At 58.7% G+C, this 23,385-nt stretch overlaps 1 protein-coding gene across 3 annotated transcripts; it reads left to right on the forward strand.

Moving 5' to 3' along the window:
• Positions 1–1,801: 1,801 nt before the first annotated feature.
• On the forward strand, positions 1,802–19,940 carry RSPO1 (R-spondin 1). Of its 3 annotated transcripts, none has more exons than XM_072771535.1 (6): positions 1,802–1,896; positions 6,507–6,894; positions 15,644–15,835; positions 17,847–17,996; positions 18,275–18,463; positions 19,202–19,940. In XM_072771535.1, the coding sequence occupies exons 2-6, from the start codon at positions 6,801–6,803 to the stop codon at positions 19,366–19,368; spliced, it is 792 nt and encodes a 263-aa protein (XP_072627636.1). In that variant the 5' UTR covers positions 1,802–1,896; positions 6,507–6,800; the 3' UTR covers positions 19,369–19,940. The 3 variants fall into 3 exon arrangements, with proteins under 3 accessions (XP_072627636.1, XP_072627638.1, XP_072627637.1); XM_072771537.1 differs by lacking the exon at positions 1,802–1,896 and adding an exon at positions 2,256–2,341; XM_072771536.1 differs by lacking the exon at positions 1,802–1,896 and adding an exon at positions 6,267–6,365.
• The last annotated feature ends 3,445 nt before the right edge of the window (positions 19,941–23,385 follow it).

The following is a 23,385-nucleotide window of genomic DNA, read 5'->3' on the forward strand; positions in this document are numbered from 1 at the left end:
CATGGTTCTAATTCATTATCTTCCTTGACCCAGGTGGCTTTCTTCCCTTACTCATTCCTCAGCCTAGTGGTGAGGCCCCCCAACTCCCGCAGACTTTTCCTCAGGCAGGAAACCCGAGCCCACGGTCAGGCCAAAGACATCTTCTAGGGCTGGGTGGTTTGTGTGACTCTCTCTCTCTCTCTCTCTCTCTCTCTCTCTCTCTCTCTCTCGTTTCCCCTAAATGCAACAAAATAAAACCAAACAAAAAGCCCAACGCCTGGCGTGGCTTGTCAGGGAGTTATGCAAGTGTGCAAAAAAATAAAATAAAATAAACATTGAGTTTTCGGCATTCGGGGTTGTTTGATTAGGCGCAGAGCGGAGCCAAGGGCCGGTGAGACGTAGGGAGAGCTCAGGGCCTAGGGGAGAGGGGAGCTGCGCTCCAGAGGGAGTTGGGGGTGGGCGCCAAAGCCACTTGGAAGTGGCTGTGATCCTCCTGCACACTTGGCAAGGCTGCGGCTGAATGAACCCAGACACTGGGCATTGGATGCCCAATGGCTCCACACTCTCTGGCCGCTCAGCGTCCCTGTTCCCCGGCCATCAGGACACCCCAGGGGTCACTCCATCTGTCCCCTGTCACTGTAAAGCACCCCGCACCCTTGTCTCAAGAGTTAGGGCTCCCGCCTCCCCTCCTCAGGAGATTCCACAGCCTGTCTTGATTACTCACCACCCCTCTCCGCACCAGCCACCCCCCCCCCCATTGGTATAGCTTTTCTGCTCTAACTTAACTAACTCCTGCGAACTACAGTTTTAGCCCATCTCCCTTTACCCAGATCTGAAATGAAGCTCGAGAACAGCTGTCTGCCGCCCTGGAGAAGGGTCTTCCTCCCTTCCTCAGGCTTGACTTCAACAGCTCCCGCATCACTGCAGGTGTCTGCTTCTGCACACATTCACGGAGCCCCCACCCCCACTCCTCCCCATTTCCCAGGCTGTTGGAAGCTTTCCTTTCCCCCCTGAACCCTCAGAACAGACTGAGGCTCAGAGAGGTTAAGGAACTTAGGTGGGGCCACACAGCTTGCAAGCCGCGGCGGAGCAGGGATTCGAATCTAGGGGCTCATTTCAACATTCCCCTCACCCTTCTGCAGCAGCTCTCCCGGATTCCCAGGAGCCTGCGGCCTTGTATTTCCCTTGAACGGGGAAGATGCTCTGTAGACTTGACCCCCAGAGGAGGAGGGTGTGGCCAGGCCCTGGTGAGCGCGGTGCCTTGGTCACTTTCTAGAGTCTCCGCGGGGAAACTGAGGTTCGGCAGGGCGCTCAGACCCCATTCTGACGCCCGAGCTGCCTGCAGCTGCAGCTGGGGCTGCGTGGGGTCCCCCGGGGTGGGCGCCCAGGGCCCCAGGGCCCCAGGGCGGGAGCGGCTTCTGCAGCCCCGCGCTCCCCGCGCAGCTCCGAGCGCAGCGCCCCGGCTGCGGGCAAGGGCTTGCGGGAGGGGGCTGCGGACTCCGGGGCCTGGCACTCCAGTCCGTTTTTTGCTGCGGATCCCGGCAAGGGGGGCCGGCTCGGGGGGTGGGACTGCAAAGGGAGGGGGGATTCCCTCCCTCGTGCGAGCGCAGCCCTGGCCCCTCTCCGGGCCCGGAGCTCGGGCGAGCGGAGCGCGACGGGGAGCGCGGGCGCGGGGCGCGGAGCGGGGCGCGGACCCCGGGCGCGCGGGGGCCGGAGCGGGCCGCCCCAGAGGACCGATGCGCCGGGTGGGGCGCTGCCCCGGAGGGCGTGAGCCGCCCGCAGATTGAGCAACTTAGGAACGCGCGGGCGGAGCGCGGGCGAGCCGGGCGCCCGGACAGTCCTGCGGCGGCGGGGAGCGGGGAGCGGCGCGCCCAAGCCCCTCCCGGGCCTGCCCCCGCCGCGGCCCGCAGCGCCGAGGTGAGTGCCCCCGAGCCGCCCCGTCCCCCCCAGCGCCCCCTGACCCGGGCCCTCCCGTCGGGGCCCGGCCGAGCCGAGGGCGGGGGGCCTGGGGGGCCGACAGCGAGGGGAAGGGGCCTGGGGCTGCTGCGGGGTCGGAGCGCGCGAGGGCGCACCCGGGAGCCTGTCCGCTGGTCCTGGCCGCCGTCCCCACTCCCATCTGATCTCCGACCCTGAGTGAACTGATGGCAACTGGTGGTTCCGGACTCCCCCAAGCCCATCAGCCCTATCCCCCCCCCCCCTCCCCAACGCGCTCTGGATCCCTGGTGTCATCGCCTCGGATTCCCAGTCCCATGACCCCGGGTCCCTCCCACCGCAGACCCGCAGCCCGGTCAGGTCCGACGTGGCAGGCTGCTGGCACCACGGCCCCCAGTGAGCTGCGAGGTGGCGCGACTCCCTGGCCCAGGTCAGGCGCCCAGAGGGACGATGGTGCCGCTGGGCTGGGCTGGGCTGGGCCGGGCTGGGCTGGGGAGAGCTGGAGGATGTGTCTCCACCACCACCAGCAGCACCACCACCACCAGCACCAGCACCAGCACCAGCACCGCCACCCCGGGGTTCAGAGGACGTCTGAGACCCACTCTGGGTGCGGGCACTTGAGGGAAGGGGCTTAGTGGCCAGACTGGCCTCCTGGACTTGGAGACTTTTCTTGGGTTTGGGAGGGGACAGTCCGAGGGACTTCAGGTCCGCCTCGCCTCCCCCTGCACCTGCCGGGCCTCTCCAGGGTAGTGGGGAGGGAAGAAGAGTTTGGGTGCGTGGGGCAGAGCTGCAGGGACGTGAAGGAGCCTTTCCCGCCGCCGCTGCCAGTTGGTGTTGGAGGGGTGCGGGGGGGGGGGAACCCCAGCACCTGGCTTGGCTCCGGCGACAGGCTAATCCCGACAGGTCGGGCAGGCACGTCCTTGGTCCTACCCCCTCGCCCAGCACAACGTCGGCCCCCGCCCGCTGCCATCCGGAGCCGGTCCCCGGGAGGGTTAATGAGAAATTATCGGGATGGTTTACATTTTTGGGTCTGTATCCGGCCCCGGACGGAGTACCAATTTATCCTGAAAGTGTTACAGGCAAGAGGGTGAAAGTTAACTGCAGCTTTGTGGGGGCACGAATCCCCGCCCTCAGCTCCACCCCCCACCCACCCGCGGGGTTCCTCTTGGCAGCCTGCGTCCCCCCCTTCCCAGACCACCTAGCCTGTGCACGGCCTCTCCCTCAGGTCTCCCACCCCAGCTCTGCCTCTGCTGCCAGTTCCTTCCCCACCTCCGAGGTCAGCTCCCCTCCAGACACCCAGTCCTGAGCAACAAACCCCACTAGGGGATCACTGGACTAGGCGTGTCACCCCGAGACCCTTAACCCCTGGTTGCCCATAGAATGGGAATAATTCTACTTCCTTCCTAGAATTGTACTGAGGCCCTAACACATGGCAGGTGGGATAGGCACCTCATGGATGGGAGCTCTGCACCCCGACCCTGGCAGAGACAAAATGTGCTTCTGTCCCCCACAGATGCCTGAGACCTTGGTGACTGCCAGCTGTTCCCATCGCTGGCTCTGCCTGCCCTGGGCCGCCAAGCCCAGGGTCGCTTGCGTGTGCCCACTGTGCTTGAATGGGGTGGGGGACCGGGTGAGGGGGGCAGGGACTGGCTGGAGGGAGATGGATGCAGGGACCTGTGATCTTCTGGGGCTTGCTACTGCAGCTCTTAGTCTCAGACATGTCCATCTTTTAAAATTGGATTTTCATACAAACTTCTGAGTTTTCAACTTCTCTTTAAAAAAAATCAGAAGATCTGACAATATTAAATCATTATTTCTGCCTATCGACAGTCACCTGGAATTGACTAGCACCTGCTCCCATTAGATGGGATATTTGCCGTCCAGGGCACCCCCTCCAAAGCCAGCTGGTCCCCTATCTGTTGCTCATACCCTGGGCATAATGAACTCTTAGCTCCTTCTCAGAATTGATTCTATACCTACATATGTTTTAAAAGTGCCTGAAGCTCTTCCCATCCAGTGACAGGTGAGGGAAGCCAGAGTCAGCTGCTCCAATAAAATTTAGACCTGGATCCTCCTGTCCATTTCCCAGCTGAGACCAGGGTCCCATAGTGACTGGTGTGGGAGTGGGTCAGGACCGGAAGGACGAGCATGGCAAGAGCCAGGCTGAAAGCAAAGACGTAGGAGGGTGGAATAGAGGGGAAGGCAAGGGGCAGTTGACATTTGTTGAGCACCCAGCCTGGTGTGCCAGGCACCGACCCGGGCCGGTGCAGGAGATGATGCAAAGGTGATCTTTTCCGCCTCTAGGAGCCCATTGATACTGATCACACAGTGAGGCCAAATTCTCATAGACCCGAGATTTAGCACCACGTTTGTCTGGTGCGGCCTCCTCCGCCGGTGTTTGGCCAGCGCGAGGGCTCATGGCACCCTGGGAATGTATCTGCCAAGAGTCTTCAGACCTCAGTTTCACAAATGCCTCAATTAAATGCTAACTCTGCCATATGGAGTGATCGCGCCGGGATAAATGCCAATATGGAAATTGCATAACAGTGCTCGGTATTAAGGCTGGTATCCAGATGATACCAAAGCGAAACAGAACACCTGTATTGCTTTTTAGATAACCATTGGCGTGTAGGCACAAAATTGTGTCTTCTTGGTCGTAAAGGATGCAATTATTAGTGAGTCCCCATGATGGGCCGGGCGCCATCCCAAGCGGTGTCATGTATTAGCTCATTTAAACTATAAAAAACAACCAGGGGATCCCTGGGTGGCGCAGCGGTTTGGCGCCTGCCTTTGGCCCAGGGCGCGATCCTGGAGACCCGGAATCGAATCCCACATCGGGCTCCCGGTGCATGGAGCCTGCTTCTTCCTCTGCCTGTGTCTCTGCCTCTCTCTCTCTCTGTGACTATCATAAATAAATAAAAATTAAAAAAAAAAAACAAAAAAAAAAAACCAACGTCTTGCAGATAAGGAAACTGAGGCTCTGGTCAGCTAAGCATCCAGGCCAGGGTGAGAGTTAGTACGTTAGGGCTGCCAACATGGGAAGGCAAGCACACTGCTCCTGCCCTTAACCATCAGGCTCTCCGGCCGGCCTCTGGCTGCGGACCCCAGTTTGATAAGGTCAGCGAGACCACCGCAGACTGGGGGCGATGGAAGTGTGGGGTGGGGGCTGGGGAGGACGGAAGGCTCGGGCAGTTGGGCAGGGAGGACTGGAGGGGCCTGGAGGGGCTGGCGTTTGGGGGTGGCTGGGGGCATCCCTGCCCTGCTCGGCTGGGCTGCAGCACCAGGTGGGACCCGTCAGCCTCATGTAAACACTTCTCACAGGGCAGCTTAACCACTTGAGTGTGACTGGCCTTCAAAGCTGGTGGGAGAGGCCAGGCAGGGAAGTGCTGAACTCCCTAGAGGGCTAATGATTTATCTCCCGCGCAGGTGGGCTCCCTGGGGCCTCCCCCAGAGGCCAGGGGAAAGGGATTGGGCTGTGGTGGGAGGGGCAGTGCCACTCCAGCATTTCGGATTTCTCATTAGTAAGCCGAAACTCAGCCAACTCTCAGAGCAAAGCCCCTGAAACGGGCATCTTTAGCCCCATTTTATAGATGGAGAGACTGACGTTCAGGGAGGCTGAGGGGCTGGGCCAGAGGCATCCAAGCAGTGGGTGGGAAGGCGAGGCCTCCCTGGCACTACAAGGCCTCCTGAAGCCTGCCTGCCTCCTTCTCTCCCGGGGCGCCCGTGGGGGGGGTCTGCAGCCAAGTGTTGGGGGCGGTGCATGGGTGGCCTCAGCTGGGAGAAGGGGCGGGAGTGCGTGATCCCAGAGTGTGAAGCGGGGCTTTTGGGGCCCGGACTCCCAGATGGGGCTCCAGACACATTTCACCGGGGAGGGACCAGCTCCCCCTGCCCCCATCACCCGGCCAGCGGGTCCAGAGACCTGGCTCTCGCTGGGCTGGGGGATTATCCCCATTCTCTGTGTCTCTGGCCAGGGCGGGCATCGCTGCCTCTTTTATCCTCTCACAAAGGCCAGGCCCGCAGGGCCTGCTGTGTCAGAGTTTCTGTGGCCGGGGGAAGCCTTACTTCCTTTTCTCCCGCCAAGCCCAGAGGGCCACGCAGAGTCTGCCAGCGTGTCGGGGGGCCACTGCCCTAGCTCCACAGGTGAAAGGCACAGGGGTGACTCAGCACTGGGAAGGGAGGGCTGAGGGGTCACTCACAGAAGGGCAGAGAGAGCTCCTCTTCCAGAGACGGGCTGTGACTGCAGCATGAGGTCTGGAGGGTAGATGCAACGAAGGACTTCCAGTTAGAGCTGCCCAGTATTGGGCAGGGGTGGGGCCAGCTGGCTCCCAGTGACCCACAGATTTGATTTTTGTGTCTATCATATTCCAGCTGCTTGGGTAGCCGGCTCCAGTCCCAGGTTAGGGGGGTTCTGCCAAATTCCTGGGAAAAGGAGCAGATTTCTACGGGGGCGTCAGGTGGGTAACTTGTAATACTCACCACTCTGGGTCCTCACGGTCGGTCTTCGGTGTAGGAGGCCCCGTGGGAGGGTAGGAGGCGAACATTGGGGGGACCCCATGGTTCCCCAGAATTAACCTTTCTCTCTCCTCCCCCAACAGGTTGGTTTTTGGAGGTGTCCCTGCTGAAGCGACAAAGAGTTCTCCCATGTGACACCCCGAGGTGCCTTTGGGGAAAGCTCTCTGGACCTCCCTATGGGCTGATGAAGAAGTGGACTCCCCACACCCTCTCTGTCCCCAGCTGAGATTATGGTGGATTTGGGATATGGCCCAGGCCTGGGCCTCCTGCTGCTGACCCAGCCCCGCAGGCGTTAGCAAGAGCCCTGCGCTGTCCACCTCCCCCTCCCCACCCAGAGACCACCCCTCCGACCAGGGGCCTGGAGCTGGCAAGTGACTATGCGGCTTGGGCTGTGTGTGGTGGCCCTGGTTCTGAGCTGGATGCATCTCGCTGCGGGCAGCCGGGGGATCAAGGGGAAGAGGCAGAGGCGGAGTGAGTAATGGAGGGGGGGCTGGACCACCCCTGGCCGTGGGAGCGGGAGGGGGCCGCCTGGGGACCCGAGGGCCATCGGTGGTGGTTTCGTCCCGTGATGACCGTTGCAGATTCTCCTTTGCCCCTGACAGCCGTGCGGATCGCTCAGTAGATTAGCCTGCCTGTGGATGATCCGGTTTGTGGATTAATTTGTTGAGATGACCCACTCTGGAGATTACCCACTTTGTCTGTTTTCCCCTCTGTAGACTCCGCTTTCTAGATTAACCCCTCTCTTGTGAGGATCCAGTTGTGTGGATTATGCCCTTTGACATAACACCAGCTTTGTGCGGTATCCATGGAGATGTGGCCCCTGCTGTGGCCCCGGCCCCAGGGTGCTCGGTCCCCTCCTCACTGCCCCAGGGAGTTCACGGCTCTTTTCTTCAGGGTCTCAGGGATCTCGGGCCAGGAACTCCCCTCAGCTTGGGCAACAGCTTCCCCTGCAGCGGAGTCGGGAGGCTCATGACACTGGCCACTCCCGTCGTTATTATGAACTCTGCGCAGTGGGATTCGGGGGGCTGCACTGGGGGCCGAAGGAGTCTGGCCCCATGGCCCTGGCCAACCAGAATGCCTCGCACTTCCCTGCTTTCCGTAAAATTCCATGTAAGATGTCACTGGAAGGAGGGTTCTCACAGTTAAAAAAAGAAGGAAGGAAGGAAGGAAGGAAGGAAGGAAGGAAGGAAGGAAGGAAGGAAGGAAGGAAAGAAAGAAAGAAAGAAAGAAAGAAAGAAAGAAAGAAAGAAAGAAAGAAAGAAAGAAAGAAAGAAAGAAAGAAAGAGAGATTCTCTTATGGTACAGATAGGCCTAGGGACACCCGGTTGGCCGATCCTGGGACCCAATTCCCACGAACCCCCCGTCTTCCTAAAAACAGAGCTTGATGCAGTTCAGGATTAACCTGCCCCCACAGAATCCCATCCCCCGTGGCCCTGGGGCCTCGGCCTGGCTCCTGCCGTGGGGGATGGGGATGTATGTACCTGCCCAGTGCTCGGCCACTCCCAGGGCCTCTGGGGACCCGAAGGACAGGCTAGTGAGTAGGGAGGAGGCCTACCCTACAGACCCCAAGGCCTCTCTGTCTTTCAACGTCCCCTGTAAGGGATGTCAGTCCCACAGGCCGAGGCTCCTCCACCTCTTGCTTCCCCACCAGGAAAGGTCGCCACGCAGGCGGCCGAGTTCTGTTGGGTCTCCGAGGCCAAGGGCAGACCCGGCCCCGGGGAGAGGAGCTCGGAGAATTGGTGACGCTGAAAATCCCTGGCTTAACAAACAGTTAGGGACAGTTAGGTTTCATCAGCAGCGACGCCTTGATTTTCCTCCCTCCTCATCTGTTGTGGCCCGTATTTTGGACTCCACAGGCCAGATGCGGTTTAGCGGTTTAGAACCAGTCTCCTGTGTTTCCGAGATGAGAGAGAGAGTGAGCAAGAGTGGCCAGTCGTGCTCTTGGGACGCACGCCAGCTCACATGCAGAGCCACACACACCCCCTCCCTAAGCCGGGGGCCTGAGACCTGGGTTCAAGTCTCTTGAGCTGATAAAACCAAAACAGAGTCCTGGCCTGAGCGGCAGAGAGGCCGGGTCCCCGCAACAGGCAGCCAAACGCAGCAGTTAGACGGGTCCACCTTCGACAGAGCCCCCGGCCGCAGCCCCGTCCCTAGTCCCCAGCCGTGTGAGGGTGGCGGGAGGCGTGGGGAGCGACTCAGGGTGCAGCGAGCGTCCACACTGAAGGATCCAGAGAGGGATACGAGGGTAGATGTTGCTAGACGGTGCTCGTGGAACAGAAACCACAGAGCCGCAAGGGCAACTCTAAGGGGATATAGCAAAGCCTACGTGAGGTTTTGTTTGCATGTAGGTGTTGGTTGGGAACCCTTTGTAAAATATCAAGCTCTGTGTAGACATCGGGGTGCACGTTGCTGTTACATGAACAACGAACAACGTGTGGACCTTTTGCTCTTAGGGTTCCCGGGGAGTGGGGAGGGAAGGAAGGGGAGCAAGATGCGGGGTGAGCTTGCAGCCACTGGTGGGGGTGGCAGCGATAGCCAGCGGAGGAGCCGGGGCCTGTGGCCTCTGCGTGCCGCCCGTCCTGTCCGTCCCTGCGTGTCGGGAGGGCTGTCAGAGGACCCCTGGCTGGGCTATGATCAAGAGGCACATGGAAGTCTTGAGTCCAGAAATGGGTGATCCCAGGCCTGGGTGATGGTACCCCCTGCACGGAGAGCGGGGAACTGAGTGAACCAGGCTGCGGGTGTGAGTCATGAACCTGGCGGGGCCACCCCGTCCCCTCCCCGAGCCCCCTCGTCGGCCTCCTGTCTCCTCCCTGGCCTCACCCTCTCCTTGATGCCTTCCGCCCTGGATTTCCCGCCCCTTGTACTACCCACTTTTACTCACTACTCAGTCCCTTTTGCCCACACGCTTCTTCGGTCTGGTTCCTGGGCCCTACTCAGTCCCCTGCCCCCGTGAAGCCCTCATCCCTTCCCTGAGGCCTTACTCCCCTCGGCCCCGACCCCATCTAGACGTGGTGGGCAAGTGAGATCGCCAGGAGACTTCCCAGAGGACTCGACTTTAGTTCTGAGTCTTGAAGGGGTGAGCCAGGCTCGGGAAGGTGGCGGAGAGGGTCCCAGGCAGAAGGACCAACCCGGGCAGAGGCACAGAGGTGTGTGATCGTGCGATGCGCCCAGACCCACAAGCAGAAATAGTTGTACGTGGCTGAGGGTAGTGTTGACAGGCGAGGCGCGCAGGATCGGCTCACGGAGGCCTTTGAGGCTAGGTGGAGAAGTTAGTAAGACCTGATGGGCCTTAGTCCTGCTGGCGATAGGGAGCCACTGTGGATTTTAGGTTTTGGTTTTAGGAACGTCAGTTTGCAAGGATGGGTGAAGGAGCCAGAGAAGCCCCAGGGCACGGAGGGTACCGGCCTTGCCCTCCTGGCCTGGGGAACTGGGCTCCACCGGGGGAGGCAGAGCTGTGTGATGGGGTTTGGGGAAGAGGTTGGGATGCAGGCTCCGGCCCCTCTCCGGGTGCCGTCCACCTCGCCCAGCCCACCCAGCCTCCCCAGCGAGGCTGCAAGCCTCCAAGGCTGCCTCCCCTGCATGCCTCGCCCGGGCATAGGCACAGGAATCTTTCATACGGTGAATGTGGCCTTGCCCTTCCAGGGCCCCTTCCCTGCCGACAGGAGAAAGCCCTGTCTCCCATTCTGTGAATGCACTAGGGTGTTCGGTGCCTCAGAGCCTTTGCACAGGCTGTTCCTCCGATGTGGCCCTCCCCCGTCACCTCGCCGGCTGGTGAGGGAGGGCCTGCCCTTGCTCATCCACTCACGCGGCGCAGGGACTAGCCAGCCCTGGCTTGGGCATCCTGGGTGGGCCTGGGTTTATCCGTCCAAGCCACCAGCTCCCAGCACTTCTGGGCACGTGCTAGGTGTGCAGTGAATGTCTACTGAGTGCATGAGCCTCACTTTTCCCCTGGAATCATTGGACACCCCCCAACGCCCACCGTCTCCCTGGGGCCCCCTTTCCTCCCCCTCCGACACAGAACCGCCCTCCCAGGGCTGTCAGCACCCCACTGCCCATGCATCTGTCTCACCAAGCTGAGAACACCCTTGGTTTCCTGTCCTTGACCAGCATCCCTTTCCTCATTGACCTGACCCCTGCCCATCACCGAGCCCCTCTCCCCCTTCATAGGCTCTCCTCCCCCTCCCTGAGCCCCCACATTTCATGAGGATCAGCTCCCTCTGTCCTTGTCCCTGATCCCCCACCTCGGACCGCAAGGCCACATCCTGGGGTCTTTGGGTCCTCACTCCATCAATTCACTCAGCCTCGGGGTCTCAGGATCCCAGCCCCTGCTCACAGCTGGTCTCCCCTCTCTGCTCTCTGGCTCCCTCCTCCCTTTACCCCCACTTCCACCCCTCCCACTCACTTCCTGTCCCTCTCGAGCCACCACACCGTTCCTGGTGGTGGGGGGTCAGCCAGCCAGCCAGTCACCTCCCGGAGCGCCTGTGGCCCTGGCCTCCCCCAGCTGTCCCTGCCCCCCTCCCCTTTTGAACTTGGTTCCTGGGCCCACTCTCCCTCAGTGAGCCCACCCCCACCCAGGATTCCTTTTCCGCTTCTCTCTGAGCCCCTCACCCTCAGCTCGCCCTGCTGAGTGAGTGTTGCCCCCACCCGCTGCTCAGCCTCTGCCTCGGGATGACTCCCAACTCCCATGACCGGACCACCGATGACCACGGCTTCCATGGATGGATCCCTGGGGTCCTGCCTCTGCTCCACAGCTGATTGCTTGAATGCAGTGGCTCTCCTTCCTCTCCTCCTGGACCACTACCCTCTGCCTCCTGCCCCCACCCGGGGCGCCGACACCTGTACCTTCCTGCCTCCTTACCTGACACCCCGGTGGCATTGGCACGGTGATGCCCCCCTGCCCTGCCCAGTGTCCTCCTCTCTTGGCTTCCATATACGCCATGCTTGTGAGTGGCCTTTCTTTATTTCTGCCCTTCCCTTGAAGTCCTAGTTCCTTTTCTCATCTCTCCACCCGCTGCCCTGACCATCTGGTGGACCCCCATGCCTTTACGACTGTTCTCACGTTAAGGACTCCGCACCCACAGTCTCCAGCCAAAAAGTTTCTCTTGGGTTCCAGACCCACAGGTTCTACTGCCTAATAGGCACCTTCCCCCGGATTCCCACAGAAGCCACAGCCTCAACACATCTAAGAGCTGACCGCTCATCATTTCCCCACCCAAACCTGCTCCTCCTCCTCCTCCTCCTGTGGCCCCAGGGAAGGGCCAAGGGCCACCCTGTCACACCAGCCCTTGGAATCACCTCGGGGTCACCTTCGGCTTGCGCCTTCCCCGTGTCCAGCCCATCCCCTGGGCCTGTTGCTTCTCCCACCTGAGTGTCATCCCTGTGTCCACTCCACGTCTTCTCGGTTCAGCTCCGTGTCTTGCAGCCCCTACAGCCCATTCTCCATATCACGGAGCCATCCTGGCCAGGTCTCTGATTTTAAAGCCTCCAGCAATTCTTCTCTGCCTTTAGGACAATGTCCAAACTCCTTTGGAGAGATTCAAGACCCTTCCTCATCTTGGCCATGCCTCCCTCCCCAGCTTCATGCCCAGCAGCTCCCTCCACACCCTCCAGCACCCCACGCCCGGTGCTGATTTCAGACCCCGAGTGCTCCATGCTTTCTCTTGCTATGTCACTGAGAGATCCAGAGAAATGCGCACAGAGACGTGCTGTTAGTTGGATGGGAGGTGGGCGGCAGGATTCGGAGAAGGCCTTTTGCAAATCTGTCTTTAACAAAAGTGACAAGGATGGGATAAATGAGCACGGGAACAGAGCTAGATGGCCGGTAAATGGGACCCTGGGATCACTTCAGTTACTGAAACCAAGGTAAGAGTAAAAGGAACATTCATTTCAGCAATGAATTCAGTAAAAACCTTGAATGATAGAGGCTACAATATCTCTGAAGCAGAAGCAGTACCTAAAATCCACAGTAACTTATTAATTTGTAATACAGCCAGATAAAGGCCCAAAGTGGAAAAATAAACCCAAGGGCTCCCTCATGACGCCAATGGAACATTTGAGTATCTTTGCTCTTAGAACTAAACGAAGAACAATATTAATTTTTAAATGTATTGATTCAGTAACATCAGCTCTATATACAGATCAGTTCTATATTTACAAAAAAAAAAAAAAATCCATCTCCCTGTACTTCCAGTCTCCGCATCAGCTTGTGGAGTCCTGCCCGTGGCCTTCCTAAATTCCATTCCCTCTGCCTGGAACACCTGCTGGCTGCGAAGCCTCATTCAAGTCATTTAACTTCTCCATGTCCTCCTCTGTTAGGAAAAAAAAAAAAAAAAGGAGGCTTACAAATTAATAATGGCACCTGCTTTGTGGGGTGTAAGGATTGAATAAGTGAATGCTTGATGAGCCCTGGGAGCGGAGTCAGGTGCCACACGGAGGAGCCAGCACCCACTACTGTGGTCACAGCGGTGTTACGTGGTTGTGCTTGTTATTGCCCCTTCCGCTAAGCTTCTTTTTAATTTTTTTTTAATTTTTTTAAATGATTTTATTTATTCATGAGAGACACACATAGAGAGAGAGAGAGAGAGAGGCAGAGACACAGGCAGAGGTAGAAGCAGGTTTCCTGCGAGGAGCCCAATGCAGGACTCAATCCCAGGACCCTGGGGTCACACCCTGAAGGCAGATGCTCAACCCCTGAGCCCCCTGGACGCCCCTTCTGCTCACCTTAACTCTGACACATTCTCTCCTGTTCTGGAATCAGGGTAACCCCCGCGGCAGATGCTCCTCCAAGCAGGCCCCCCCCAGAGTGGACATCCTCACTGTCCGTTTCCAGTGGTGGGAAGGGAGGCACGTGAGACCCTGTGTTTTGCTCCCCTGGGGTCACGGGCTGGGGATTTGGCTCCAGGTCCCCCGACTTGGAAGCCTGAGGTCGGGGCCCACTACGTTGCACCATCTCCTGCCATCTCTTCTGATCCCCCCGCCCCCGGCGCTCTGTCCCCAGCCTGCATCTCCAGCTCCTCTCCGCGTGCTTGCTCCCACGCAGCTCACCACCACTCTGCGTTCCCTTCTCCACGTGCTTCTCTTCCCGTGGGGTGGGCCTCGTTTAGGGACCGGCCCACTGTTCCCCCACATACCCTAGCTCTCAGCCCAGGCTGCTCCCTCCTGCCGGTCACCTCGGCCTCCGGACTTTCACTATATCGCCTACACTTCTCTCAAATCTTTTGCTGTCCATATCCAGCTGCGCAGAATTTTTTGATGACATTCTCATATTTTCCTCCTGGATGATCTAGTTAGCTTTCTTCCTTTCCTTTTTTTTTTTTTTTTAATATTTTGTTTATTTATTTGAGAGAGAGAGAGAACACGAGCAGGGGGAGGGGGAGAGGGAGAGGGAGAAGCAGGCTCCCTGCTGAGCAGGACTCGATCCCAGGATCCTGGGACCATGACCTGAGCCAAAGGCCTGCCTGACCGAGCCACCCGGGCGCCCTGGTCAGCTTCCTTTCAAATGGTCCTTGAGTCTCTGGTCTCCATCCAGGAACCTCCCAATGTGTAAATCAGCTCGGATCCTGCACTGTGCCCATAGCTTCTTCCTACTGTCTAATCAGTTCTGAGAAAAGTTCTGGGGAAAAATCTGCAAAACAGCCGTTCTTTGGTCAAAATGCTTGGAAAATAAAGGTTCCTCCATTCCCCCTCTGAGGGAGTCACTGTGCACAGGAGCATAATAAAGGGTCAAAGAAGCCCTACAGTAAAGAATCTTGTTTAGACCCCTCAGACCCGGTGGTTCGCAGTCTTGCCTGACGCCCTGGCCTGTTCTCTACAGCCTCCAGTGAACATCTAGGGGAGAGCGTGTCCCCCGGAGTGCTCTTTGGGACACGCTGCCTGGCAGGATCGGGTTTGAGTTCCTTAGCATGATTATCTTTCACCACTCCCCGCCACTCCCCTCCTGCACCCAAATCATCTGCAATTTCCTTTGGGTTCTTTCCTACCTCTGTGGTCCTTGCTCCTGGAGGACCCTTATCTCAACTTCCTGATGGACCAATCTCTACTAATTCTTCAAGAGTTGGCCCAAATGGCACCTCCTCTATGACTCCTTCCCTCTCTTTTTTTTTCTTCTTCTTTTAAAGACTTTATTTATTCATAAGAAACACACACACAGAGGCAGAGACCCAGGCTGAGGGAGAAGCAGGCTCCCAGCGGGGAGCCAGATGTGGGACTCAATCCCAGGACCCTGGGGTCACACCCTGAGCCGAAGGCAGATGCTCAACCACTGAGCCCCCCAGGTTCCCGTCCTTCCCTCTTCTTTTTTGGGTTCACTCTCGCTAGGCCTTGCGGTTGTCAACATTTGTTTGCAGGTCTGTCTGCACCACTGAGAGGTCAGCTTGGGGTGGTCAGGCGAGCCTCCCTCCGTGTCCCCAGCACTCACGCGGCACAGGGTACTTGGAGGGGCTCGGGGGGTGTTGCTACAGGAGTAGGTAAGGGAGTGACATCAAAGGTTTGAGAGCTCATGCTGGACTTAGAGATCACACTGCCCCCAGGATGGCCAGCATTTCCCAACCTCAGCATCACTGACATTTTGAACCAGACAACTTGTTGTGGGCACCCCCCCACCTCCCCCTGCGACCCTGGGCCTTGTAGGATGTTTAGTGGCACCCCTGGTGCGTCGCCTACCCCCCTCCCCAGTGTGACAATCAGAAATGTCTCTGGACATCGTCAAACATCCCCTGGGAGCCAAATCATCTCTTGTTGAGGCCACTGTTCTAGACATAAGTTCTTGCATTGTTTTCTAGTCTCTGAGAAGATGACTTATTTTTCAGATCGTTTAACCCATTGTCCTTCTTGACCTTAAAACTTTCTCCAGGTTAAAAAAAAAATCCCCTCCGTCCACATTTGAGGCTGAATTTTTCTTCCTCTGGGGAGGGATGGGGAGGTTCCTGGAAAGAGCAAGCCCGGAGAGTGGGTCTCTGCTGAGCCTGGACCTGGGGAGGCATGGGGATGCATGCGTCAGGCCCCCCTGGCGCTAGTCCCCCTGAGAGATGATGCTGGGAGGTTTGTAAAGCAGCCAGCCTTGCAGGGAGCTGCCATCCTGGCCTGTGCTTTCTGAGAAGCACGTTCACGTTAGTCTTGTAGGAAGAAACTCCAGTCTACCCACTCCCCACCCTGGTGGGAGCCCGGGAAGGACGGAGGGCTCCCCAATAGCCGCCCTCTTACCCCTGTCCCACTCTTGCAGTCAGTGCTGAGGGGAGCCAGGCCTGTGCCAAAGGTTGTGAGCTCTGCTCTGAGGTCAACGGCTGCCTCAAGTGCTCGCCCAAGCTGTTCATCCTGCTGGAGAGGAACGACATTCGCCAGGTGGGCGTCTGCTTGCCTTCCTGCCCGCCTGGATACTTCGATGCCCGCAACCCCGACATGAACAAGTGCATCAGTAAGTGTGTGTGTGCGTGTTGGGGGGACGGGGTGGCAGAGAAGGCTGTGGACACCAGGGGAGAGTGCTTTGACCCATTGGTGGCGGCAAGAAGAGTAGAGGGGACACCGAGGATGGGAGACGAGGCTCCTGATTCAAGTATCCAGCTGCGAGCCAGACAGGCCCGAGAGTCCATCCACCTCTCCACCCCACTGTGGCCGTAGAGGGACCCTACCTCCTCCCTCCAGACCTGCTCCCACCCGCAGTGTCCCGGGCCACCCGGGCCATTGACCTGAGAGCCAGCCTGTCACTCGTGTCATCTCCCACAGCGCACCTGCTGCCTCCTTCCCATCCTCACTTGCCATCGTCTCGCCGGGGCTCCCGGCGCCCCTCTCGGGGACCGTCCCAGTAGGCTGCTTCTCTGTTCAACACTCACGTGGGTCCCTTCCACCCTCCCTCTGCACTGCAGCCAGAAAGATGCTCCCGAGACATGTGTCCTGTCCCATCACACTTCTGCTCGGGGACCGACCGGCTCCACTGACTGCGGGGAACTGTCAGCCCGTCCGCTCCCCACCCCGCGCCCAAGGCTTCTTGCGGCCCGGGCTTCGCACCCCACGACAGCTGCGGTGCCTGTGCCCAGGGCACGCGCAGTCCCACCTCTGTTAGGTTAGGCTCCCTGTGACATTCTGGGGGAACAGACAGGGAACACACTCGGGTGAACAATGCCAGTGCCCCTCCCGTTGGTGCAGAAGCCTTGGAGATGAGATGCATTTCAGTTGAGCCTCCCAATGGCCTTCGGAGGGAGATGGGACCTAAGTGACAGGTGTTCCTTTTTGGGGGGCTAATAACAGGGAGGCCTGCAGGGGAAATGGCTGACCCGCGATCGGCCCTGGGTTCTAATCTCAACTCTGCTTCTTATTCTTTATATAACATTGGGTGGGCGTGTTGCAGCCTCGCACAATATCATCTTTAAAATGAGGGTGCTCGTTTTCACCCCTAGGGCGGTCGCCAGAGGCATATGGAAAGCCCTGAGTGTCCCGCGCTGGACGCACAGTAGTGGCCATTCTTACTGTGTGTCACCTGCAACCAAACCCGGGGATCCAAGCAAGAGAGGAGGGAGTGGAGGAGGCGAAGCCGCAGAGCCCAGGGGGCACAGAGGAGGGGTAGGGTGCAGTGGGGTGGGGAGCTTGTGATGGATGGAGGGGGGACCCTGGGGCTGCCCTCTCGGTCCTCAGGGTATTTGGGGTAGGAGTTCCTGGCTGCACCAGCTCCCGGGAAACTGGCAGCCCAAGCTTCAGGTGCCAGAGCCTGGGAGGAAGTCAGCCCTGCCCACGGTCTGGGAAGGGAGAGGTTGTGAAAGACTCTGCCTGCCTCCAGCCGGGGGCCCTGTGACCCTCCCTCCCCCCACTTCCCCAGAGCGGGGAGAGCTGGCGGGAGGGGCTCAGGGAGGGACCCAGGAGTCCAACCAAGGTGGTTCCTGGAACTGGGCCTTGCAGAGGGTGAGGAATTTGCCCTGGGATTTCTCCTCCCCGCTCGGAGCAGATTCTTTTCACAGGGCAGGAGGGGAACTGGGGTTTGGGGTGTTGCAGATGCCCAGCAATGGGGGAGCAGAAACCACACAGCCTCGAGCGGGGGTCATTGCATCCCTCAGTTCAAATCTGATTAGGTGGCCCTCTGGGGTGCCAGGACGCACTGGGACCCTTCTCTCTCACCCCCATGAATCCCAGAGGGTCCCACCCCCCTCCTCCCCTGAAACCAGCTCCCCGGGGTCTCGCAAGGTGGTTCCAGGGCCTTGACTGGGTTTGGGGAGGAGTGAGCTGACTGTCCCAGCCAGCCCTGAAGTGTGGTCACTCGGGCCTCCTCTACCCAGCCTGTCCTTGTCTCCCTCCCTCCCAGGACTCTTCTGCAGCCATGGCAGGTCCAGGCCATGGTTCTGCCCTCGAGGTCGGGGTGTGTGTGGGGCTGCCCTCTGGGTTGGGGGGCATTGGGGACTGGGATGAGCCAGAGGCCCCCAATCCGGCTCTCTCCTCAGAGTGCAAGATTGAGCACTGTGAGGCCTGCTTCAGCCACAACTTCTGCACCAAGTGCAAGGAGAGCTTGTACCTGCACAAGGGCCGCTGCTATCCGGCCTGTCCCGAGGGCTCCGCAGCGGCCAACGGCACCATGGAGTGCAGCAGTCCTGGTGAGTTTGTGGGGAGCTGCGGGCTGAGGGGGCCGGGGAGGGGCGGGGAGAGCCTGGGCTGGGGGCTGTGCAGGGAAAGCTTAGCCCCCACCCGCTCCCCCTCCCCTGACCACCCTGTGGGGTTTGTCTCCGAGCTTTTCTGCCCCTGGACTGACACTGCCTCCAGCATCAGGCTCAGCCAGAGGGCAGGTGGCAGAGGCCCCCTTGGGGTATTCTGGGGTGCTCAGCTGTGACCCCCTCCTCCCTTTTTCTCTCCCTCCTCCCCCCCTTCCTGCCAGCACAATGTGAAATGAGTGAGTGGTCCCTGTGGGGGCCGTGCTCCAAGAAGAAGAGGCTCTGTGGCTTCCGGAGGGGCTCCGAGGAGCGGACACGCAGGGTGCTCCATGCCCCTGGTGGGGACCACGCTGTCTGCTCCGACACCAAGGAGACCCGCAAGTGCACGGTGCGGAGGACACCCTGTCCCGAGGGTGAGCTGCGGCCTCTGCCTCCCCAGGGCTGGGGGTCAGGGCCAGCCGTGGAGGTCTGACCACTTTTGCCTCCTGCCAGGCTCCCGGGAAAGGGCCACATGGGGACCCTGGCACAGGGTGCCGTGCGGGGGGATCCAGTGCCAGACGCTGGCAGACAACAGCCCCAGGACCCGGTGTGATGGCAGCTGAAGCCTCAGTGTCCATGTCCCAGGGTTTCCCCATGTCTTCTGAACCAGCAGATGTTGGCATTGGGAGGATCCTCAGAAGTCACAGGGGGCCACGGAAGGGGGTGCTGAGACCCAGAGAGGTGTAGCCATGTGACCAAGGTCACACAGCCTGTAGCTGGCAATGATGTGGCTGCTGCCCCCAGAGGCAGTGGAGCGGGGCAGGGGACTTGCTTGTCCTGAGAGCTGCACCGAACATCCTGGCCCATTGGGATCCAAGGTCTGAAGAAGACACGGGAAGAGGAGGGTGTCTGGTTCATCGAGAGACAGAGGGAGAGAGGCTCCTGGGACCCCCGTCTCCATGCCCATGTTGCAGGGTCCTCTGAAGTGGCTGCTGGTCAGAAGAGGCCTGGCAGGGGACCCTGAGACTGTGTAAGGGCAGTGGCTCCAGCCCCCCTCCTGTCCCCCTCCCGGCTTTCTCTCCACCCGCTCCTAGAGCCCTGGGCCATGCCTGGGGCCTCCTCACTAGCTGCAGGACATCCTTTGTTGACTCTTCCTGCTCTTGGGGTTGCAGGGCAGAAGAGGAGGAAAGGGGGCCAGGGCCGCCGTGAGAGCGCCAACAGGAACCCCAGCCGGAAGGAGGGCAAGGAGGCGGGCGCCGGCTCCCGGAGACGCAAGGGCCAGCACCAGCCGCAGCACCAGGGGACAGCGGGGCCGGTCACGCCCGCGGGGCCCACCTAGGGACGTTCGCACCTGCAGGCCCCGCGGAAGGAGTCCAGCGCTGCTCTGTGTGATGGAAGCTTTACGGAACTGGAGCGCTGGGGGTGAAGCGTGCACACACTCTCCATACGTATACGGACACACAGACACACACACACACAGGACCCATGTCCCAACATGCAGCCAACATACAAGCGCGCGTGCACAGACACACAGACACACCATCCAGGCCACGGAAGACGCTTCTATCTCTCGGACATCACCGTGTGAACAGGGTGGGGAGGTGGAGGGGTCACCCTCGCCTGGCCGAGGGCCCAGCGGCACGAGCTTGGGTTGCGATGCTCCCAAGGGACACACCAGAGAGCCTGGTTTCCCAGCGTCCGAGCCCAAATAGAGTGGAGGCTTCTGGAGGAGCTGATAGGATCGGCCCAGAGTGGCTACAGGAACCAAAGCTTGAGGACTGTTCAGCGTTTCCAGCTGTGTGACTTTATCATTGGAGAGTATTGTTACACACCCATGATCCGTATCAGGGCTGCCCCGACTCTGAAAACTGCTTACAGGTTTATTTCAAATTAAAAACAAAACCAAACGACGACAGTAGCCACAGGCACCACATTCCTTTACAGGGGGCGCAGGGATTGGCGGGGTACGCGGGTGCGGGAAGGCACAGGGCTGAGTTGCCAGGGGCCTCCCTCTCCCCGTGGCCTCCTGGACGGAGGGCCTGGCGCGGGAAGGAAACCTCAGGGATACTCTGAGGGTGACTACCAGCTCCTCTACAGCCTCGCTGCTCTGAGTGTGGTCGGTGGCCAGCATCACCGTTATCACCGGGCAGCTTGTTAGGAGGGCGGGTCGTGGGTCCCATCCCAGACCTGATGAGCCCGAGGCTGCATTGTAGCAAAGGTCCCAGGTGACTGACGTGCATGATCCAGTTTAAGAAGCACTGCGGGTGGAACGAAGATCCTGGCCAGCCTGCCACAGGGGGGATCTGGTGGGCTGTAGAGGAGGACGTCCCATCCACGAGAGGCAGACTCCGAATCCTAGAGCTCTATGGTGGTGCCGTAGGGGAACGGGGCACTCAGGCTGTCTGGGATGGTTGGGGGCCACTGGATCCAAAGGCAGGACAACAGATAGCATGACCCTTTGTGCCACATCTGAAGTGTCCACTGGTGGCCACACGTGCACCAGGCCCTGGGCTGCGTGGTTTGCCAGGGGGAGCCAGGCAAAGACCTTGCTGTCGTGGAATTAGAAGTTGGTAGAGGTGACAGGCATGAATCAGGTGATCGTTCCAATAAATGTGTCGCTGCAAACGGGTGGGGGTAGGGGGGGAAGGCCAGGCAACCCCTGGCACATACACAGAGCTATAAAAGTGAACCAAAATAAGGCTTTATCTCAGGGAACCTTTTCAGAGGAGGTGGCACTTGAGCCGAGCTCTGAAGGATGAGTAGGAGTCAAGACAGAGGGAACGATGTTCTAGACAAGTGCTGTCTGATAGAAATACCAGATGAGCCACTTATGTAATTTAAAATTTTTTTCTAGTTACATTTAACAGGTAAGAAGAAACAGGTGAAGTAAATTTTAATTATAGCTTTCATTAAACCACATGTGTGCTAAAATGTTATCTTTTTAACATGCAATCAATATAAAAAATTATTAACAACATCTATTACACTCCTTTTTATTTTTTTCCCTAGCTCTTTAGTTACATTCCAGGTATTTTTATGCTTCAGAGCATATCTTAATTTGGATACGAAATTGTCACCGGAAATGCTCATATTTAGATTTCATACAAACTGAAAAGTTTGCTTTCCACACACTGAATTCCTGCTTCAGGAATAGTTCACAGTTTTCCAACGATTGAATTGACTATGTGTTACATTTTATTTATTTATTTTTAAATATTTTATTTATTTATTTGACAGAGAGAGAGTGAGAGCATGAGCACAAGTAGGCCAAACAGCAGGCAGAGGGAGAGGGAGGAGCAGGTTCTCCTTTGAGCAGAGACCCTGATGCAGATGCAGGACTTGACTCCAGGACCCTGGGATCATGACCTGAGCCGATGGCAGACGCTTCACTGACTGAGCCATCCAGGCACCCCTTAAATTCTAAATTTAATAACTGAAATTAGGTAACATTAACGATTCGGTTCTTCGGTCGTACCAGCTGTGTTTCAAGCACTCACCGGCTACACATGGCTAGTGGTGACTGTGTTGGACAGAAGAGTTCTGTATAGTGAGCATTGCACATGCAAATGTCCTGTGGCAGAAAGGAGCACGGTATTTAAGAAACTGAAAGAAGGCCAATGCAGCTGGAAGGCCTGGAGGGCAAGAGAGGGGAGATGATTCTAGAAAGGTCTCCCGGAGTTGGGTCTTTATTCTCAGAGCCAGGGGAAACTGCTAAAGGCTTTTAAGCAGCAAGCCAACAGGGCCAGATTTGTATCATGCAAAGATCCTGGTGGCTGTTGTGTACAAAACACGTTGGAGAGAAGCTGCATAGGGGGCTGTTGCTGTCATCCAGGTGAGAAGTGTTGGAGACACGGATTGGAGTGAAAACGGAGAGAAGTGGATAAACACAAAAGGCATTCGGAGAATAAAGTTGGCAGAGTTGGGGGATAACCGGGATGTGGAAGATGGGGAGAGAGGGAGAGGAGGCGTCAAGGACAGAGTCCCCCCCCCCCCCCCGTTTCTGGCTGGAACACCTGCAGGGTGATGGTGTAGTGTTCTGAGGCGGGGAGCGGGTGAGGAAGACCAGTCTGGAAGGACAAGGTTTGGTTCATGTGGAGCGCGAGGAGACTTTGGGACGTCCCGGGGACCGTGGCGAGGCGATGGCGCGTCGATGCAGATGCAGAGGTAGCGTGCGCAGGGCAGGTCTGAGCTGGAGCAGGAACTGGGTGTTAGAGAAGGTCGTTAAGGCTGTGGGTTCAGAAGAGAACAGGTTGGGGGGGGGCTCAGGACTCAGCGGGGTGGCCCTGCAGGCATGAAAGGTCGTGTAATGGGGATCAATGGGCAGGGGGTGCAGGACGGCAGCAGACAAGAGGGAGCCAGGGAGCCTCGAAGCAGGAGAGAGGTGATGAGCGAGGACCTGAGGGGCTCCAGCGGGGAGACGCCCGTGGGACTTACAACACCTGTGCCCTGGCAGCCTCGGCAGGAGCCACTCGCAGCCACTCAAGGGGACAGGGATCGGGGCCACAGTTGCTTCGGGAAGTTCAGCTGAGAAAAGCCAAGCAGCCCGATGGCACTGGAAAGAGACAGGGGCCGGAGAGGGCCTTTTTTCTCTTTTCTTCTCTCTCTCTCTAAGGTGGAAAAGGCTTGAAAATGTTTAAGCCCCCCGGGAAGTGTCCAGTTTAGAGAAAGAGGTTGAATCCGAGGGAGAGCAAAGGGGGAGATTAGTGCCGGGAGGTTCCCAGCCCAGGGAAGGGCCCGACGGGAGCCATGCAAGAGAGGCTGGAGCAGGGGAGGGAGGGCTGGGGCGTGGCAGGTGGGGGATCTCAGGTGTGTGCCCCTGACACGCGTGGGGCTCTTCCCACCCATGCCGGAGAGCCCCCTCACCGCCGGCCAGGACTTGGAGCCTGAGCTGGGGCCTGGGATGGGGGGTGGGGGGCTGGGGGGTCCAGCTGCCCCGGGCCTCCCGTCTCTGACCCCGGCGCTGTCTTTGACATCTCTCTGCTTCTCCGTCTTCCGTCTCTGGGTTGGGTCTCTGCCTCTGCCCCTCCCTGCATCTCTGGCTCAGTCCTCTGTCCCCCCTTTGGGTCACCGTGTCTTTCCCTTTTCCTGCCTTGGCCTCTGAGTCTAGGTGGGCACCCCGCTGTTTCTCTCTGCTCCTCTGCCTCTCCCCTGACCTGTCCGTGTCCCAGCTGTCTCCAGCTCAGCTTTGTCCTAATGTCCCAGATCCCCTTGGTCCTCGGCCCTCAGCGTGGGGCCGTGGGTCAGCAACCCCGGAGCCGAAACCTGCGGAATCCCACTCCCCTCCTAGACCTGAAGACTCCGAATCTGCCTTAGATTCCCAGATCACCGCGTGCGCATCCAACATTTGGGGTGCATT

This window comes from Canis lupus, chromosome 13, assembly GCF_048164855.1.
Source record: "Canis lupus baileyi chromosome 13, mCanLup2.hap1, whole genome shotgun sequence".
Classification (NCBI taxonomy): domain Eukaryota; kingdom Metazoa; phylum Chordata; class Mammalia; order Carnivora; family Canidae; genus Canis; species Canis lupus.

Excerpts from the sequence above, each read along its gene's own strand:
- RSPO1 (XM_072771535.1), top strand. The coding sequence starts at position 6,801 with ATGCGGCTTGGGCTGTGTGTGGTGGCCCTGGTTCTGAGCTGGATGCAT. Across the intron at positions 6,895-15,643 it reads GGGGAAGAGGCAGAGGCGGA|TCAGTGCTGAGGGGAGCCAG; the intron begins GTGAGTAATGGA and ends CCACTCTTGCAG. Across the intron at positions 15,836-17,846 it reads CGACATGAACAAGTGCATCA|AGTGCAAGATTGAGCACTGT; the intron begins GTAAGTGTGTGT and ends CTCTCTCCTCAG.